Here is a 14,711-nt window from a genome sequence, read left to right as displayed (position 1 = left end):
ACGATTTTAAAGGAAATGTACATCAAATCGTGTAATATATTTATCTATAAAAATTTCAAAAAATAACCATCCAATCCCTTGATTGTTCAAAACCTACTAGGCTGTTTTTTTTTGTGGCAAAGAAAAAGGCAAAAACGGAATTAAACTATAGTTCCATTTCCAGCAATAGCTTCTTATAGTTTCATATCACAAAAGGTGTTACAAAAAGGTGTTACAAAAGGTGTCATGAAACTATAAGAAGCTTCTTGCCATGACATGACACCTTTTGTGATATGAAACAATAAGAAGCTATTGGTGGAAATGGAACTATAGTTTAATTCCCTTGTTGCCTTTTTTCTTTGCCACAAAAAAACAGACTAGTAGGTTTTGAACAATCAAGGGATTGGATAGTTATTTTTTGAAATTTTTATAGATAAATATATTATAATAATTTGATGTACATATAGTAAAAATGTGATTGAAAATGTGTTTATGAAAAACATTACAATTTTTCCTTATCCAACTCACAAGAAGATCTTCAATTCACTCATTTAGCATAATTCTGACTATGAGAGAAATTGCTTAGATTCAAATCCACCTAAAAGAAACCCAACAATATCAGATTCATTTATTCTAGTCATTTTAGGTCAAAGCTCCAGAAAATTTTTGTCTTTGGTTAGGTGAGCCATCGTGTTGCTGCTGACATCCAACCAGATTTCTTTCATTTATATAATTATAAGATTACTGTTCTAATCCATTGATAGCGGTCAAGGCCAACGTTTTAAAGCCAATTTGCACGCTAAAGTCGCCCTACAAGTTACAATTTAATTATCCTCGTCCCTGCACATGCCCCACGACTTCTGCGTATCGGTTGAAGCGATTTCTTTCGTGGGTTGGTTTAATCATTATAAATAATTGCATCATACACGTGTTTTTACAGTCAGCATATTCTGATTATATCACATCCAAAAAAAAAAAACTCAGTCAGCACTATCAAATACACTTTCTTTTCTTCTATTCCTATCATGTCACCCTTTTTTTTTTTAACTCTGTGTGGTGGGAGAATTTAAACTGCATAGTAAGAAATAAATCGACCATATGTAACTATCCCCTGTATAAATATCCTTTCTAAAAGAATGATGTTAATGTTAGTGGCGAAACTAGGACCTGTGTGTAAATAGAGGGCAACTCTCGATATATAATTTTTGTAATAGAATTAAATTTTCAATGTGGATCGTTGCATATCTCTTATATATAAATTATTGTTTTAGAATTATAATTAAAATAAATCATACACACACAGTGAGTATATATACTATTATCGTTGGATTCATGACACATGTGTAAAAATTGGATTTCAAATTCAAATTTTGTATAGTTGTCATTCATCAAAGGCTGACAGTATATACATTGCTAGTGTATGAAAAATTAATCCTTATAATTAACATCATACTTATGCTTAAACTAATAAAGGTTGATTTTTTATTTTATAAAGTGAAGTATGTAGTATTTTACATTAGGATAGAATTTTAGTAATTTGAAGGAAGAGATGTATATAAATATGTGAATTTTGTAAATGTTAAGGGTCTAACTAAGAGAACTTTACAAAATTATCGATATGAAGGGAGAGATAAGTGTTTTTGAAAAATTGATGAGGGACAAATAAGTATAAAAGCAAAAACTCTACAAAATTACACAATAAGTCTTTTCTATAATTTCATACTATCTGAGGGGAGCAATTGCCTACCCTCAAGTGCATGTGGTCAAAGTAACAAGTGCATAGATTGATTAGTTTCATGAAGATTAATTACTAATTAGACACTATAAATTTTGGTCTTGTTGCGTGGAAATATTCTTTTATGTCATTGAGATTTGTAAGTTAGACAACTGATTAAATCTAAGGTAAACAATATATTGGCGTGGCATATTAGGTGGACCAATATATTATCGCAGTAACGATAATTAACAAAGAAAATGTCATAAGCTATTATCAAAGTTTATATGTAATAACATCAAAGTGGATTAATATACAAAGGCATCAGATCTCCCGCCATTACTTAATTAGTTATTGAGCAGGTAGGAACTCTCTAATCAAAGCCATTTCACAAGCTAGTGATCCCTAGAATGGTGATTAAAATAATGTGCAATTTGTACTTGAATAATGCAATTCATGAAAAGTCTGTTGCCCACTGACAATTTTTTAGTCTCCTTAATTTTGTTTATTTTGTGCCACTTCAATGTACATGGAGGAAAAAGAAGATAGCAGCCCTCAACTTGGAAGGCGAAAGGGATTTTCACTAACTGCAACGACTTTCTCTTCATACAAAATTAGCTTCACAGTTGTGATAATTCAATAATAAAATTGCATTGAGCTTAAAATATGGGTTTCTTTTGCCCAACAAAAGGCCAAATAGTATCAATCAGTTTGAATGTGAAGTTATTTGCATTGCTGATTAACCTGACTGCTTGATAATGTATGGGTTTTTTTTTTGGGTTTTTCTAACAGGATGTCGTTAACACACCTAATATTCAATTAACCTACTATATATATATATATATATACACTAACAATTATTACTCTTCCTTGTATTTATATACTTTCCCTCTTTAATCTTTCCTACCCTTTCTTGTATTTATTTACTTTCCCAAATTAATCTTATATTTTCAAAAAATATGACACTTAAAAATATATCTTAAGGTGTCTTAGTGTCAACATGATTTGGCCTAACATGATTGCTCATTAATTAACATATTTTTTCATTTAAAAATAAAAAATAATTTTTGCATGATATAATAATTCCATAATCAACGAAGCATGTTTGTTAAACACTGCCCAGCTGATTATTATTAATCAAGTAGTTAGGATGATCAACTGTATCTTTGTCAGTTTATCCTTCTCAATCTCCACTCAACTAATCATTGGCCCACAAGCATATATTATCTCCTCTCCTACTTTCTGTAGCATATACTCCTCTTCCCAAGTTGATGGTCCTCTTGGAATTTCTAATTAGCAAGAAATGTTTCATGTGCCCCATCCAAGTCTATTCTTGTACTTATCTTTTATTTGAGGATCACAAGCAACCCAACAAAAAATTTTTTTGTAGACCCCGATGCAGTAGATGATGCATTAGAAATTTGTTTCTTGGATAGTTACATCTTTATGCTATTTTAGCATACATATGAATGCGGTATTGAAGCTCGTTATATCTGATTCAAGGTAAAACCGGAGTCCACAAAAATATTTATCTTTTAAAAAAACACCTCGTTTGCATGCTAAAGTACAGTTTAGACACATCAAATATTTTTATGGCTCAATTTTTTTTACTATGAAACGTTGTAATTTAATTTGCCTATTATGGCAAACAACGTTTACATCCATTACTGGGTAAAGGTTAGTCTCTTTTAAGTCCAAAAATTTATAGCTTCTTTGGATTATTATTTTGTAAGAGTTTTTGTTTAAATAAAAGCACTATAATTATTGCTATATGTAATAAAAAGGTTATTCAGAAATGTGTTCGCGAAAAATGTAAAATTTTTTCTCCGAAGAACTGCGATCCAAATTGTAGAGATGAAACGTGGACTTGACAGCAATCAAGACGCCCATTCCCACAACTACCAATGGTTGCCGCATGAATGCACAAACAAATTAGCAAGAAAGTTTTTGTTGATAAGGGAGTTCACAATCGCTGCTCGAAAATGCACACCGGATAAACCCTGTCCCATGCAAACAAACTAGCAAGAAAGTTGTAGACGCATAATAAATCTCATTTTTGTCCATGTACTCAACATTGGTGCAAATCTACTTTGTAGCCCACTTTGAGTGATGCTTGGTGCTGAATTTATTCAAGTGATGTCCCGTAAGAAAGAAATTCAAACAAGCTTTTATTAAAATTTAAGCTTTTGGTTATTAGTCATTATTGTTTGCAAGTTCTAAATGTAATCATGTTGTTGTCAGCCTTGTTGTATTTGCAAAGGTTTTATCAATACTGCAATGTATTAAATAGGTGCTTAATCATAGTGGGGTTTAGGGTTGCTATCAAGCATGGATTTTTCCTAGTAGTATGTTACACCATCATTGTACTCCCTTCCTATGTGCAATTTTAGTAAAATTTTATTACTCCTTTCTAGTCTTATCTTTGACTATTACTACTATTGTCCTTACCAGCAAATGCTGAAAAACTGCATCAAATTGTTTCTTCTTCTTCTTCTTCAATTCCGTAATGTTTGTAGCTTCCTCTAACACGTGGGCACATATAATTGTCATTTTCATTATGTATGGAGGGATCAATTGAGTAAGGGGAATTTTGGTATGGAATTTTGGCTCAACAAAGGCAATCATTGGCATTCTAAAATTCCATAGGAAACATCGTAGTCTATTCAAAACAAAAAGTCATCAACATTTTACTTCTTGTTGCTTACGCTAATTAGATTTTCCAAGATTACATTGCAAGGGTTACTTTATCCAATATATATAAATATATATATATATATATATATTAAAATAAAGAATAAGGTAGGGTTTTGCCAACTTTTAGCCTGATCATCCCAAAAGCAAAAAGATAATAATGGATTGACTAGCTAGAAATAATCAAATAGTGAACAGCAAGATAAAAACGATAATAAAAAAAATTAGATTTTGCTTGCTAATGTAAATTCCTTTCGTCCAACTTGAATAGCGACAAGAGATTTTCTAATGATATCACAGGTTGTAGGGAACTAATTAAGAGAAATTGTTCCATCGTCATGCATGTTAGAGATAAAAGCATAAAATCAATAATAAAAGATTTAACGAAAATTATTCATGACCACCTACCAAAAAATTGAAACGGTCAAAAGTCGACACGAGTAAAATAATACACGTAAACTGAAAAAAGATAGCTATGTTCTTTACTTAATTTGAGATTATTACTCTATTATTTCCCATTTGACTAAGGCCCAAAAATATGCTTAAAATTAAATGAGAAAATCAACAATTCCGTGCACCTTTTTTTTTTCCAACCCCCATGTGAGCCACCCCATCCGTATCCACCCAAGTTCAGTGTACTTATTGACTGAAAAAAAAAATCTCCGAGAACATTTTGATGAGCACTCGTTAATATATTTATATCATATTCAACTCATCATGTATATACATAGGCCCTGTTTAGTAAATGAGTTTTTTGGATATTTGTTTAAAATTTGATTATGATTTATTGTAGAAGTTATAGGAAAAATTTTTGAAGAGTGTAAATTTTTGAATATTTTGAAATATATAGTTTAAATACTTTGAGAAGTTTTTTTAGATTACTGTAGTTAAAGTTATTAAAAAACTTGTAACAGATAAACTTGACCAAAAACTTATTTGCCAAACAGACCCATACACTAACAATTATCATGATATCTTTTACATTTATACACTTTGTCTAAATAATTTTATTTTTTAAAAAATTTAATTCCTGAGCTGTATTTTAATGAATGCCCACTTTGAAAAAAAAAACCAATTTTATGTAAGCATTTATCAACTATAATCACATAGTATTTCTCTACTTCATTAACAACAAAACCTACTAGTACAATGTGTACATAAAAAAATAAGAGAGAGAGAGAGAAAAGAGAAGAGAGATAGAGAGATAGAGAGAGGAAAAGGAAAGAACTTTTTGTGCTAGTAATAAGTACGGTGGTGTTTCAGTCCCCACTTGTCCGTAGGTCCAGTTGTGTCTCCACCTAAATAGATTAGGATATAGATAAAAAGCGACGAATGATAAAAAAAAAAAAAAAGTGCATAGAAAAAAAGTGTAAAATATTAGTAAAATATGATTTAACTCTGCAGACTTCCTGTCGAGAAATACCCCCGAAACAAGGGGGAAGGTAATCTATAATTAAAGGATGACGAAGCAAATAGACAATAATGTGGAAGTGGGGTTGGCTTTCCGCATTTTAAAGGATCATCCAAACGTGGCCCAACAAATAAAGAATTGCTCCTCGTCATTTTCACGCCACGCATCAAGCAAAACGTGGACAATAAAATTTTAGTGTTGTTTATATATTTAATAATAATTGTTTTTCACTCGCGGAATCTGGATGTAGCGAAGACACAATCGACGGTCAGGATTTAGTCTCATCCCTGTCGTTCCCACCTACATTTTCTGGCATGCATAAGCACGTTTGGTCCTGATGAGTGATGACGACCTTATGCTATTTGTCTTGTACTACAGTACTACATTACTCCATAATGGGGTAAATTGCCGAAATAGTCCTCAGACTTGTCTACTGATTCACTTTTGGTCCATTAACTTTAATTTATGAATGTCACTCTTTAACTTTTATTATTAAGCCAATTTGGTTCTCCACTTTTATTTTTGACAATTGGGTTTGTTTGCTTAGCACATTACTTGGGAAAGGTTAGGATTGAGAATAAGTCACATTCATATTGAGATTTGTCTTTGGTATGTTGTACTATATTATCTTCTAGCTTCACATCACATGCACAAAACACATGAAATAATGAATATATAATTCATTGAAAATTTAAATATATGAGTAAAATGCTAATGAGTAGACAATTAAAAAGATTTTTAGTTATTAAGGATTTTTTATTTGTTTATGGCGGCTAGTAGTAGAATCAGACTCCAATCCTTTACTTCTCTTACTTTATCATGTTTTATAAAAATAGTTGTAAAGGTTCTAATAAAATATTTATCAAAGTGGTTATTAGAACTCTAAAAGATTAGAGGAAATTCTATAATTATGACAAATTTTTTATGTTAGGTTAATATAGTGGAACTTAAATATCAAAATCGTAGAAATTTCTTGTATTATTTAGATTTGTTGAAAATTTTTCAAATGTATCGTATCTATTAAATTATAAATTATAAATTTTTAATATATATTTGATCTATTATTAGGAAGATAATGTAAATTAAACCGTACTAAATGATTTTCAACAATATGCCAATAAAATTTACTTTTATCAAAAAGTGGTAGTAGAAAAGATAACTATTCAGTTAAAGATAGATCCAGATGAAGTGGTTGTGTTGTCGCTTTCGTGGACCAATAACTAGCCGATTAATTGAGCTCACAGCCGACGAGGAATTGGTTTTGCGTTTTGCTGCTGGCGGCTATTTCTTGGAAAGCTGAAACTACAACTAGCCAATAGAGATAAGATATGCAATTGGGCACTCATGTGACGATTCCCAAACCAACGGTAGAATGGAATTAGGTCCCAACCCCAAATTGTTTAATTTTCTAGTTTGTGAGATGCTTATATAAACCACTGAGCCAAAGGTCGGTGGTTATAAAAAAGGGACTAGATTCCTGTCTGGCATATAGGTGGGGATTCGAATCTCACCTGCAGTGAAAAAAAATTCATAAGAAATGTCAAAATTAAGATAAATTAGGTTAAAGAGATGCTTGTATAAATTGTGCCTCCTATATGCTTCCATGTCACAAACCAAGAGGAAGGAAGAAAAAGCATATGTACGAAACTTTTGGACCCTTTGAGTAGCATTTTTTTTAAGTGATGTATGTGAGATAAAAATATAGTTAAAAAATGTGTTGATGTTACAAGTAAATAAAATTTGAAAATAATTCACAATCCAAACAAAAGGGGATAGAAATTTGGGTTACTTATTGAGTATGAGGTAAAATTTGGATAAAATTTAAGCAAAAGAATTATCTTGAGGGTGCCAATTCTCGAGTTATTTGAAACAAATATTTGAAATAGTTAGCCATTGTGAAACTTTAATTATTAATTTTTTTAATTGGACACGAGATCAAGTCCTATGTTGGTTTAACACTTTAATATTGTATTTGCGAGGGACAACCCGCCAAGAATGGAGATGTAAAGGAATTGATGCCAAAGCTCACATTTGAGGCTTCAAAAATTCGAATTAAGATTCTATAAAACATAGTTTTGAACTTACTAACAGTGATCTAATGACTTTTGGAAGCACAAGGGATGATTTTTTTTTTTTTTTTTGTGGTAAAGTTTGGATGGATTCAATCTACATCAGTATCATGGATTAAAATATATTTTCGAAATCATAGATAACTCCGGCAAGCCACTGGTCACCACAAGGGATGATGTTAAATACTAGATTTCAACAATCGTATCAAATTGTGATAAAATTTCCATTAGTCATGCTTAAAAGAAAACGAAATGCTTGTGGTAAAAAACTTGTGAATATGATTGATTCTCTTTCGAATACTTGACCAGTTAGAGGAAGAAACAGGCCGTTGAAGGCATGAATTCATATGCATTTTGCTTTCTCATTTACGAAGGGGGATACTATGACGAGGATATCATACTACCTTTAAAGAGTAAAGACTGTTGCGTGAACAAATCATGTTTATACATATGAGACAATAAGTTACTAACTTTGTGCAAGACCAGTACATATTAAGGGATAATTTTAGAAACCTCCCCTGAAGTTTGTTATAAATCACTCAGTTTTCCTGAAGTTTTAAAATCTCACTTACCTCCCTTGTCAATTTTACAAGATTAAATATTCCTATAAAAGGTCACAAATTGACAACATTACTCTTGCTCTTAATAACTATTTAACCAAAAATCCAAAATAAAATAAAATTTTAAACCAAAAAGTGTAAATTAAAAGAAAAAACAAATTACTAGCTTATAATGGTCGATATTTCTTTACATTGGGGTCATGGTGGGATAGCAAAGGATGTGGATAAATTAAATTTAGTCAAGATCAATCACTTAAGAGGACTTTGGTGAGTAATTAATACCTTAAAAAATTTCGTGCACAGTTACAATTAAGGAAGTCAAGATATTTTTTGGGAAAATATGTTTCAATCCATAGTATAGTTTAAGTTGTATTGAAAACTAAAATAATTTATTCATATGTGTGAATTTTTCAAGGTTTAAATTTTGCTTTTGTTTCGATACAACTAAAATAAATCGTTTACGTCAAGAAATTTATACCTTATAAAAATTTAACCTTATTTTATTTTTTTATTGTTGTTATAAATGTCATAAGTAAGCTAATATAAGGGTAGTGTTGGAACAAAAGTTTTTTCTTTCTCGTATTTTCTCTAAATGGGTTAAAATGTTACAAGAAATGTCAATTTAAGGGAGATAAGTGAGATTTTAAAAACCTCAAAAGAGCTGAGAGATATTATGAGAAAATTCAGAGGAGGTTTCTGAAATTATCCCAATGATTAAATAACATGACAATGGATTCCTCTTGGAGCTTTCTAACCATAGTCAACACCATACTGACTATGTAAATTTTTGTACGCATAGACACTACACACATACACACATATATATAAAAATAATTATATACATGAACATTCAGTAAGTTTATATATATATGTATATGAGTAAAAATTATATACACTGACAGTTGGATGCATGACACTGGATGCATGACATATGAGTAAAATTTGGAATTTAAATGAGTTGTCATACATCCAATGGTGATGATGTATATATTGTTAGTGTGTAGAAGATTAATCCTATATGAGTAAAATTTGGAATTTAAATGAGTTGTCATACATCTAATGGTGATGATGTATATATTGTCAGTGTGTAAAAGATTAATCCTATACATACACACATGGATTAAACCTATAGAACAATTTTTTATATAAATCTTTTGCTCAATTTTCTCTTCCTGTATAGGCTTGACTTAGGCTTTGATGGAATTATACGGTTTGGAGGGTAAAAAACAAAGGCCAGATTTGGGAGTGAAAAGTACTTGCATCAGAACTTCATTTGGAGTGCCTTTAAATCTTAACTTCCTTTAATTAATTTATTTTGCTTATTCTTTTAAGTATCTCACTATGCCTACATTTTATTGCAAGTTAATAACTCAAGACACGTTACTATTCGAATTTTCCACCTAAAGTAACATAGAATAAAGAAATCTTTACCTCTGTGAAAGGAAAATCCACTGATTAACTTGCTATGTACAAAATCAATTGTAAACTATATAGTATGGCAGAAAAATGGTTACTTTGGACTGAGATTTCTTCCCAAATTTTTTTTTGTTGTATCATAAATATATTTTTAACCACTTTTCATTTCACATACTCCACCCTTTTATTCTAAAAAAAAAAAAAAAAAATCTCCAATTCAAAAAGACCCCTTGTTAATGGCTTTTAATATATATATTTTTTCTTTCTTACTAACAATTTTTCCCTTTCAGTGAGGATGTAACAAGTAGAATCTCGAATTCATGAGAAGAAAAATGTCATTTCACCAAAATTGTAAATGGGGGCATGTCAAAGTAGAATGCAACTTCTTTCTTGTGATGATTGGAAATTTGGAACAAGACTCATCCATGTTTGATAAATTTGGTAAAAACTATTCATATGCTAGACAATCCACTTCTTATATGGATGGTGGCAACAAATATCTTTATAACGTTTTCGAATAAGTTGTGCATAATTATGATGCAAGGATCTTGATCTTTAGGCCTTCCTTATGGGGATTTTTGTTCCAAAATAAGTTGTTCAAAGATCATTACCTGATTCAGACATTAGTAATCATTTCCTTTCTTTTTCCATTTCATTCATTTCCTTTTACTCATTAAAGCCAGTAAGATCAAATTGCAGACTCAATCTTAACTCTTACATGACCGATCTCCTAAGGTCATAACATCTTAATTTCAGAGATTGACTTTCTATGTTCGACTCAATGATATCTAATTAAACCCAAATTACACCCCTTTGAAGATCAATGTAGCTAAACAAACGTAAGCCAATATCCCTCCATGTTACCCTTCAAACACAAGTAAAAGGATTTTATACCTTGATTTCATCTCAAACTAGTTACTCACCCTCCTTCCTGTCTTCCCACTTCTTCTTTGGTGAAATCTTTTTTTTTTCATCAAAATATAGAAATAATGCATGTGAGAGGCACATGATTAGGCTGAACAAATTTAGCAAGACTCTTTCTAATATTACCTTACCAGCACAAAAAGAAGCAAACAATAAGAATAGAGTGGATGATACATTGTAAATTCGAACGCTATCAGTCACCCATTTCTAAATTACGTACATCTCATATAGAATAAATTAAACTCTTATGAAACAAATTAACGCTTAAAACGTAGTTTATCTGTAGTAAAGTAGGAGAAATTATAAGTAAGAAATTATAGATTCAGTACCTCTCATTTACAAAAGAAAAATAAATAAATAAAATTGTAGTTTATCCCGTGGAATTAGGGCTAAAATTAGAATAGCACTTTTTGTAGTAGTAGTATATGGTATATGCTGGTCCAATGTTAATAGTGGTGTATGGATTGGAGTCCACGGTGCTTAGTAAGGTTTACTAGTAATTTACTTACTAGCGCGGTACACTACCACAGTGGAATACATTACTGTGGTAGGGCTACGGTGAAAAGCGCCGGCTACCACTGAAAATAGTAGACGCCACGATTAAATCGGCGGATCGCCTTCGTGGAACCCGCCGCAGTCCCTTTTTCATTTTTGTCCATTCTCCTCTCTCCCAAACTAAATTCAGCTCAAATTCGCCTCAAATAAATCCCAAACCCAAATCAAATTTACTTCCCCAACCCCACCGAATACTCTCCCCATCCTGTTCCTCTTCTGTTGCCCATCATCATATCTCTTTCTCTTCCCCAACCGCTAGCCGCCCCTCACCAAAGTTCTCTCCACCTTCGTCTCTTCCTCTGACTCACTACTCTCAATTCCCACTACTGCTCTTCTTCCTCTTCCCACCATCTTTCTTTCAGCAATTCTGCATCTACAAGGTTTGTTACTTTGATGGTGGATGGAATGACTGATTATCGAGTTCACACGAAGATGAATCTATGGGGAAATCAAACCCCGACATCGCTGACCAGTGATGATAATACGTCCATGATGGAGGTCTTTATGAACTCGGCGGATCCGGGGTCTTTATGGCCGCCTATGAGTATTCACCAGAGCATTCCTTCGACAACTTCCTCAACTATCACTGCTGCAGGTGGCGGTGGTATGGATTCCTCCTCCAAATCCCTTCCCTCGTCTTCATTCTTCAACCAGGAAACGCTCCAGCAGCGCCTGCAGACTCTGATTGATGGTGCTCAGGAGTACTGGACTTATGCTATATTCTGGCAGTCGTCGGTGGTGGATTGCGGCGGCCCATCTGTATTGGGGTGGGGCGACGGGTACTACAGAGGGGAAGAAGATAAAGGGAAGCGGAAGAATCCGCTTTCTTCGTCTTCCACTAATTCACTACTCGAACAGGAGCACCGGAAAAAGGTGCTCCGGGAGCTCAATTCGTTGATTGCGGGTCCACAGGGCTCCTCCGACGATGCTGTCGATGAGGAGGTCACTGATACTGAGTGGTTCTTCCTAATCTCCATGACTCAATCTTTTGTAAACGGAAGCGGGCTTCCGGGCCAGGCTTTGTATAATTCAAGCCCGGTTTGGGTCGCAGGCGCAGACAGGCTGGCGAGCTCTCACTGCGAAAGGGCCCAGCAAGCTCAGGGTTTTGGGCTTCAGACTTTGGTTTGTATCCCCTCAGCAAACGGCGTCGTTGAGCTGGGTTCCACGGAGTTGATCTTTCAGAGCTCTGATCTAATGAATAAGGTTAGGGTACTCTTCAACTTCAATAATATGGACATGGGTTCGGGCTCGGGTTCTGGCTCTTGGCCAGTTCAGCCCGAGAGCGATCCTTCAGCACTTTGGCTTACTGATCCATCATCTTCAGCTGCTGGGGTTAAAGAAAGTGTTAATAACAATAATAACACCACTGGCCAAGGGAGTTCAATTCCTTCTAGTGCGAATAATAAGCAGATGTTGTTTGGAAATGATAATAACCCAAGTTCTAGTACTTTGACTGATAATCCTGGGAATATCCTAAATGCTCATCATAATTCATCCCAGCAGTCGGGAGGGTTTTATACAAGGGAAATGAATTTTTCAGAATATGGGTTTGAGGGAAATAGTGTTAGGAATGCAACTTGTAAGCCGGAGTCAGGGGAAATCTTGAACTTTGGGGGTGAAAGTACTGCAAAGAGGAGTTGTAGTGCAAATGGGAATTTATTTTCAGGTCAATCACCGTTTGGGGTTGGTGATGAAAGTAAGAGCAAGAAAAGGTCACCTGTCTCGAGGGGAAGTAATGATGAAGGGATGCTTTCATTTACTTCAGGTGTGATTTTGCCATCTTCAGGTGTGGTGAAGTCTAGTGGTGGCGGTGGAGATTCAGATCATTCGGACCTTGAGGCGTCAGTGGCGAAGGAAGCTGACAGTAGTAGAGTTGTTGACCCTGAGAAAAAGCCAAGGAAGCGAGGAAGGAAGCCTGCCAATGGAAGAGAAGAGCCTCTGAATCATGTGGAGGCAGAGAGGCAGAGGAGGGAGAAGTTGAACCAGAGGTTTTATGCACTTCGAGCTGTGGTTCCTAATGTGTCAAAAATGGACAAAGCCTCCCTTCTTGGGGATGCTATTTCTTATATTAATGAGTTGAAATCGAAGCTTCATAATATGGAGTCTGATAAAGAGGAATTGAGGAACCAGATAGACTCCTTGAAGAAGGAATTAACCAGCAAAGAGGCTAGAAATTTCGCACCTCCCCCGCCGGATAAAGATCTCAAGTTGGCAAGCCACCAAGGAAGCAAGAGTCTGGATATGGACATAGATGTGAAGATCATCGGTTGGGAGGCAATGATTCGAGTCCAGTCCAGTAAAAACAACCACCCAGCTGCTAGGATAATGGGGGCCCTCAAGGATCTTGACCTGGAGTTGCTCCATGCCAGTGTATCAGTGGTGAATGATTTGATGATCCAGCAAAATACAGTGAGGATGGGAAAGAGGTTTTACACGCAAGAGCAGCTTAAAATAGCATTGACTTCCAGAGTTGCTGAAACTCGATGAGGCATGAGCAGATTGTGCTTGACCAAAACTGGTAGGACTGAAGAGTTTCTTTGCCAAAATCGTGTTGAGGCTCTGGGGAATTTTAGGGGTCCCGGTAGCTAGGTCGGTACACTATTGCCTCGTCGCTTGTGTACTATAGGTTTTAGTATAGTTAGAGTGAGATTATTTAGTTGAAAGCTGGTAGATAATTCAGCTTTTATCTAATTTTTGTCCTTGATTATCCATATGTAGCTTGTGTAATCTGTGAATGTAGATGTACAGTACAATAATTTTATTAAGCTCACATATTTGTGTTGTTAGACTGTGTTGTTGCTGGTCCAACCTGTTGTAATATGTCACTTGTAATACTCTGTTCTTGAACTCCAATTGTTTTGAGTTCAGCTGGAATGAAGAAGATAATTGCCTCCATACTAGATTTTGATGATATTGGTAGTTCTGTGGTTTCAAGTGAATGCTAAATCTTGTCATTTTCCTTTCATTGTCCATTGCGTTTTGTCTAAACGAAAAATTTGCATGTGTATTGATCGTACTTTAGACTGAATGAGTCCATATTAGTCTAGTCAGATTTCTGGTAATCTCTCCCATCTGGGCTTGTTCTTGAATCTTTTCTTGTTTCACAAATCTCTACGCTTACTATCAGTAAATAAAAGGTTACTCTATAGAAAGAGTAAATAGGAGTCTACTAGATTGATTGCACTTTCTACTAGCAGTTGATAACAGAATGCTACAATGATTTGATGATCATAGATAGGAGTCATTCTAGGATTCAGTTCACTAAGTGGTGGCATCATCTGTTCGACCGGTAAAGATACATGCTATGAATTATAGCACCTTTTCTTAAACCATAAAGAAGGGATAATTCCAGAAACCTCCCCTGAGGTTTTTGATAGTTTCATTGCCCTCCT

General features: G+C 34.0%; 1 protein-coding gene across 1 annotated transcript; it reads left to right on the top strand.

Moving 5' to 3' along the window:
* Positions 1-11,488: 11,488 nt before the first annotated feature.
* On the top strand, positions 11,489-14,214 carry LOC113779430 (transcription factor MYC2). Its single transcript, XM_027325001.1, has one exon. The coding sequence runs from the start codon at positions 11,713-11,715 to the stop codon at positions 13,804-13,806; it is 2,094 nt and encodes a 697-aa protein (XP_027180802.1). The 5' UTR covers positions 11,489-11,712; the 3' UTR covers positions 13,807-14,214.
* Positions 14,215-14,711: the final 497 nt, after the last annotated feature.

This window comes from Coffea eugenioides, chromosome 8, assembly GCF_003713205.1.
Source record: "Coffea eugenioides isolate CCC68of chromosome 8, Ceug_1.0, whole genome shotgun sequence".
In the NCBI taxonomy this organism is placed as follows: domain Eukaryota; kingdom Viridiplantae; phylum Streptophyta; class Magnoliopsida; order Gentianales; family Rubiaceae; genus Coffea; species Coffea eugenioides.
This window is presented reverse-complemented; position numbering and strand designations above follow the sequence as displayed.

Bases quoted from the DNA above. Each gene is read 5' to 3' on its own strand.
- LOC113779430 (XM_027325001.1), top strand. From the start codon at position 11,713: ATGGTGGATGGAATGACTGATTATCGAGTTCACACGAAGATGAATCTA.